This window comes from Cynara cardunculus, unplaced genomic scaffold (assembly GCF_001531365.2).
Source record: "Cynara cardunculus var. scolymus isolate 2C unplaced genomic scaffold, CcrdV1 Un_Scaffold_6088, whole genome shotgun sequence".
NCBI lineage: Eukaryota > Viridiplantae > Streptophyta > Magnoliopsida > Asterales > Asteraceae > Cynara > Cynara cardunculus.
In genome coordinates this window covers 1-6,775 of record NW_020202761.1, presented here as the reverse complement: position 1 = coordinate 6,775, position 6,775 = coordinate 1, and the positions used below count along the sequence as shown (strand labels likewise).

Below are 6,775 nucleotides of genomic sequence, written 5' to 3'. Positions count from 1 at the left end.
ATTTCCATTGCTATTCTAGTCTTTGGCAGGATTAGGAGGTGATCTTGGAAGCTGATTCGGGATTTCGTGGTGTGACTGTATCGAGAATTCCGAGTCGGAACTGCCCGGCGAAACCTTTGGGTGGTGGTTATTCTGTATCTCTGAAGGACTCTGCTATTACATTTTGATTTCGGGTTATTTTGGATCCAGTCGATAAGCTACTGGCCATCAGTTACACATCTAGAAGACCCAACTTGCTAACTATAGACTTAAAAGGAAGGCTTGAACAATCATTTGGTGAAAATATCTACCATTTGTTTTGTTGTAAGAACAAATGACATGCAGATTTGTCCTACCTCCAACTTTTCCTTATAAAGTACCTCTCACTCTCTATATACTTACTTTGGTATAGACATATTAACTGGCATACACCATTAACCATAGCTCGATACTCAAACTAAGCATTACTCCTTGAATATGTTGTTAATCGTGCCACTATAGCAATGGTAAAGCAGTTAGTGGTCATGGAGCAAATAGTAGTGGTCAAATAGTTGTCCCGGGATTAAGGTCTCTATTGAACGCTAAATAACCACGTTTTAAACACTAAATAACAGCCACATACCGCTTTTTGAGATGGGTTGTTTTGGTGTTAAGCAACTATTTTGTGGTCTTCTATTTTTAGAGTTTGGACCTAGTTTAGGTTCCACATTTATTCCTTCTTTGTTCATCTTCCACGTAATTGGTAATCCTCTTCCCTGTTTTGACTTTGACTCCAACACCATTAACATTTTTTGACACCGTTTTAGGTCCCGAAACGTTGTTTTCACTTTAACTATGTTTATAATAATTCTAACTTCAACTCTTTTTGATTTTTGACTAGCCACGATTCCTCAAGTTTACATTTTTTGACTTGAATAAACAACCTGACTTTGTTTAGCTAACGTTGTTGCTAACTTTTGGACATTTTGACTTTGTTTAGCCTCTGGACACTTTGATTCTATGTATTGAATACATGCAACATGTTAAGTAATGAATATATATATATATATAGGGTTGGGTTCTGGTGAGAAGCATAAGAAGTAAGAGGGGATCTCCACCCTTAGATGCACATTAGAATGAGATGCCATTAGGATGAGATGTACCAGATCAATCCCCGTATCAAGCGATTCATGGATGGGTTTGAGATTAAAGGTGATTAAGGGAATCCCTTCTTACGCTTCTAGCCTTAACTCTCCTTCTCACACGATCCTTCGCCTATATATATAATATATATATATATATATAATTCTAATTATTATACGAACCGTTATTGTTGGACACCTTTACCACAAAAAAAAATCTTTATTTGTAATCACCGTCCTGGATTTAATCCATCCTGGAAGGAGTCATCCCCTGAAGTGATGTTGGTCCTGGATTTGGATAAGCCACGATTGAAAAGGCAACTTGTTCTTGAGGGTAGTTGGCAATAGTAGCAAGGGCTGCCTTGTTAGTCTTAGCCTTTAAGTATGTTGGTTTTCCATGGAACTTCCAAATACATGAAGTGTCAGCAAAAAACGAGAATACTTGTACCAAGAGGAAGTCAGCACGAAAGATACAAGTTGGTCAAGATTGAATTTGTGGAAGTAATTAAGAGATTGCACAAGGGGAGGATATACTAGTGGAGTTGGACAGAGTGTCATCAAAGGCTTGCCAAGGCCCCGGCATAGTGAACCGCACGCTTTGGACCTTGTTTGGCGCTAGCGCACAATAATTCGATAAGGCAAGCACCTTTTGCTTGAGCCGTGAAGAGCGAGCCACAAGGCAAGGGCCTCTTTACAAAAGGCACATCAATCAATAAAAATAGACATTAGGGCAAATTTTGTATAAGATTTACATATTCCTCTATAATTGAGAGATGATAATCCTCTCTTCTTTCCGTCTTTTCTTCTTTGCTTCTACATTCTAAGATCACCAAACCAAACTTGAAAGTAGGTTCTTTTGGGGGGGGGGGGGGGGCTAGATGCAAGATGCAAGCAGATCTGACCTCAACCCCAAAAGAGTAGAGCAGTTGTTTCCATGAAGACCCTCAACATTTGCAAAAGTTTGATGAAGGCATGAAGACTAGCATATGGTGAAGCAACATGAGAAAAATAAGAAGACAAAGTACAAGTGGTTACATTGAAAACATACGAAAAATACGCCAAAAGCACATCTCTAGCCTATGCTGACATCCCTCAACCCCCAACCCTTCTTCAACCTAACCAACTTCGCTAGCTACAGTTCCCATACCTAATCTGCTATCCCCACCACCAAGTTCTCCATTCTAAGATTATTTTTAGTTCTCTTCTCTTCATCTAAGTGTTCGTTTTTCTCCTCAGAGTTTTCCTTTTGTTCTTCTACTTTGTTTCTTTGACATACAGCTGCATATTTTGACTTTTTCTTATTTTTTGTTGTGAAGTCATATAGATGTAGCATTTTCAGGGGTGTGTTCATGTGATAAATAAAAGTGAGTTCTTGTCATCTACTCACGTAAAACAGTGGAGATAACCGTAGTCTTGTCATGTTCAAGAAGCAGTAACAGTTTTCTAAAACTAATAAGATGTTTCTACTAGTCGATAGCCAAACTGAAAATAAGATAAAACTAAATTGAATACTGCTACACTAGTCTTGCCATCTAGTCCTTTGTTAAGATTAAATGACCTGCAAGTATTTTATTTTTTGGTGCTAACAGTAGACCTATTTCCTGCTTCTGAATATTGAATTTTGCGCATAAGCCTTCTATCATAGTAATTGAAACAATCAACAAAGTTCTAGTACATTCCAAGACGTAAGTTAGAGAGAGTAGTGAAGAGAGACATACATCTAAAAGTCTAGTTGGAGCATTTAGAATGCCTAAAAGTGCATGATTTCATACATGAACACAGCCACTAGCTCACAACTTAAATTTCCTGGAAAAGAATGATGGTTTTATATTGTAAAAGAAATTATTTTAACCAATAGAGTACGAGAAGACCATCCAATCAAGTGGCATTGGAAAGTAAATCGTCCTCTACAAAGAAGGCTAGGTGAAAAATAACATTTATTCCACTTCGATCATTCATCAAAACATGTCCTCATCACTTTCAGCCAGACCCTCTTCTAAGTGTTCTCTTAAAATCTAATACTGGCCTAAATAACTATAACAACACATATGCGAATTGTAGCCAACATAATCGACCAAACTCATAAAATAAAATACGAATTTAACAGAGCCCTAGATCGCAAAACCCTAAAAGAATATCTAAATCAACAAATCCATGCAACAATACTCGTTATCAGGAAAAGGCACACATGGCAATTACAATGGGAGGCAAGACTGTAAGGCGGAGCGAATCCGTGAAAGATTAGACAAAAAAGAAGAAAACAAACCCAGATGGCCGATGCGATTGGATTCGATCGATTAAGCATGAGCTGTTTTGGGGATAAGAGGGATGGTGTTGCCCTGCCCCTGCTTGTTCGATTGCTTGAGTTTCTGCATCTGGATCATCCTCTCCATTACAAGCTCATACTCGCACTTCTCATAAGTGTGGCGCTCGTTCTCGCACTTCCATGGCAGGTAAAGCTCAGATTGCCGGCACTTGTTAAGTGGAATGAGCAAGTGTGCGCACTGGTCTCTATAGGCGAGCGGCACCTTGGCTTCCACCATTTCTTCTCGTGTTGCAATCATGGGCTTCGATGATCCCTCCACCTCCATTTGCAGATTGGTGATTGAAGCTCTCCCTCTCTCTCTCTCTCCCTAGTGAAGCCGCACACCCTGTCAACACCTCCAATTTATGAATTGAAATGCAATTGATTTGGGGGTGGAGTCCTATTCGAAGCCCCAAGGATGGACCTTTTCCAATGTTATATTGTAATTTCGGATAACCCAGAGAGCCGATTGTGTAATTTGGATCTAACTCGGAGGGCTGATTGTGTAATCTGGGCCCGTTTGTAATCTTTTTCATTGAGGTACATGGTATCAAAATTTATATTGTTTTACAATTCCTAAGCATACTTCATGTATCATTTGATTTGGACAATGTTTTTTGGATTCAGTAAGATATGTTAAAAGAAATTTGATTTATAAAAAAATAGAATGGAATTTTATTTGGGTTGACCATCTGTTTGAATGGTAGATATTTGAATGAAATCTGTTAAAAAAATTGAAATTTATTTGTTTGATTTACATAATGTAGCTTTGAAATTGAATTAAATATTGCTAAATGACCAAAATATCTTTTTGAAAATTTTAAATTTTCTTATGCCCTAAAGTTGAAGAAATCACAAAAGTGAATCATGAACATATCTTACATTGAGCTCGTAATTCCATTTTTGACATCAATCCTTTAAGAACTCAAAGATTTATGGAGAAATTTGAATGTGGAGGTGAGATTGAGGATTTTGTTAGAGAGAAGGGGAGACGATTGTTGAGAAGAGAGAGATAATTTGATTATAAATTTTGGTTTATAAAATTTAGAGCAAATTACAAATTCCGTCCCTGTGATTATATGCAAATTATGGATTGAGTCTCCTAAACTAGATAATCGCATACATGATCATTGTGGCTTATTTATTATGCATTGGGTCCTTTCCTCTAATTCCACTAATATAGCCCCGTTAAGTCAAGGGTCTTTTTAGTCATCTTAAAATTTCTTTGATTTTCTTTTAAAAAGAACTAAATATATAATTTTATATTATATAAATATATAATCTATTATATATACAAATATACGAACATATGCCAATATCGTCCTTCTCTTTTGCTACGTCGACCACCCCCGTTTTGCTCCATCAACTACCATCGACCTAGACTTATCACACCTCCTTGCTGCTCTTCTACTCCAGCCAAGCGCGTCCTTCTCTACTCTATTTTTTCCTCCTCGACATGTCATTCCTCCCCATCATTCTTCTATTATCACTTTTCTTATTATCGTTATTCTCTGACATACCTTTGATAGATCCATCACGAGTAAGCAAAGAATTTTATGCTCCCCTTCGGTGACACACTCTTCTTCAATAAAGAATTGAATATGATATTGAGTAAAGAAGTGAATCAGATACTGAAAATTCTTTTGCAATTGATCGTACATTTTCATGGCTTCAAATTGCAAGTTCAAGAAAGACTGAGCAAGTAGAATGCAGAAAACTGTTTCGCCATTGTTGGGTGAAGATGTTATGGTGGTAGTGGAAGCTAATCACACTTGCATGATCTCTAAAGGGATAGAGAAATTTGGAAGTAATACGGTCGCCATTACGGTTTTGGGTCGATTTTTGAACGATCTAGCGGCAAGATCATAGTCTTTGTAGATGATTCCAAGCTACCATTTATAGGAATTAAGGAAATGATGACAATGATCTTTGATCCAAATTTTTACAGTTTCCCGATTGGTGGGTACAAAATACCAAAACATAGAAATTTGTTTCTCAAACCTTCCCCATTGTAGTAAATCAATTCCAAACAACTCATGAGAACTCAAGGCAATAAATTGATTTTAAAACAAAGGTCATCCCAAATCTCTTAGTGAAGATGTTGGGTTAAGCTGAAAAACGAAAACAAAAATGAAAAACTATCTTGGGTTTGCCATAGAAGGCTAATAAGGATTATACTCATACTGTGAGGTTATAATGGTGCTTGGTTTTATCTTTTGATATATCTAAAAAACCCATTTGGTGTTTATGTGTGTGCAAGGGTAGACGGAGGTTACTAGTCAGCTTGTTTGGTCGGCAACCACTACCAAGAACAAATCAAAATAAGAACAAATCATGATAGTGAGGGCACCCAGAGAGAAAAGTGGGAGGGAAAGGATGGGGGAGGTGGTAAGTGGTCGGAGTTTGGGAAGAGGGAGTACGGTAGAGACTACTTTGGGGGCGACGATGTGTTGTAGTCACACACACACATATGTATATATATATATATATATATATTTTATATATCTATGTATATAAAAGACAATATTACCCCTAACTTAATAGAGCAATGATTAATGAAGTTTGGACAAGGGACCTAATTCGTAACAAAAGTGAAACCTGTTGGTCCCGAAAGGGTCTACAAGATAAGACACAGTTTGTAGAAGAGGGGGGGATGAATACAAACACAGAGTTTTCAGATTTAAAATATATATATTGATAGAGAAGATCAATACATATTTTACAAGATTGTTTACGGAAAGATAAGGTAAAGAAAACCTATCTAAACAACCTTTGGTTACACACAGATCTTTAGCAAATACGAGAAAAGATAATACTAGAAAATAAAGATCTTTTACTTAAGCAAGGAGAGGCTTGAAGTAAGAATAGCTTAGCAAAGAGATGTGCGCGTACATGCTCTCTTGCATGGAGAAGAAAACACTTCTATTTATACCCAGTGCATTAAATGAACATTTAATGCAATAAGGTAGGGTATAGAGTGCGTGTCAAGCCTTAAGAGGAAGGCTTGTCCTTTGCAACAGTAAATAGTACAAAAGTACTATTTCGAAGCAGACATCCTTACCTAAAGTTGGTAGACAAAGAGTCGATTAAACGGCTCCGTACCGTACTAACTTTAGTAAGGGTATGGGTTTGTCTTTTGTGTACATAAAGACAAGACAACAACTGTCGTGCTAAGCAAGCTTCTTTTGATTGCTGAATGCTGGAATAACCTGGAGGTCTCATCATCATTCGCTGAAGCTAGAGCAGTCTTCAGACATTTGTAGATAGGCTTGTAATCACTGAATACCGCTTCAGATCACGTACTTGCTAGTCTCTAATCTTCAGTTTCAGTCTTCGACATTCGCTGAAGGTTCTTTGGTGTGAGTGTTGT

General features: G+C 37.3%; 1 protein-coding gene across 1 annotated transcript; it reads right to left on the bottom strand.

Moving 5' to 3' along the window:
• Window positions 1-3,371: 3,371 nt before the first annotated feature.
• On the bottom strand, window positions 3,372-3,797 carry LOC112504586 (NADH dehydrogenase [ubiquinone] 1 beta subcomplex subunit 7-like). Its single transcript, XM_025108535.1, has one exon. It carries the CDS (start codon window positions 3,689-3,691, stop codon window positions 3,398-3,400), a length of 294 nt encoding a protein of 97 aa, XP_024964303.1. The 5' UTR covers window positions 3,692-3,797; the 3' UTR covers window positions 3,372-3,397.
• Window positions 3,798-6,775: the final 2,978 nt, after the last annotated feature.

Excerpts from the sequence above, each read along its gene's own strand:
- LOC112504586 (XM_025108535.1), bottom strand. The coding sequence starts at position 3,691 with ATGGAGGTGGAGGGATCATCGAAGCCCATGATTGCAACACGAGAAGAA.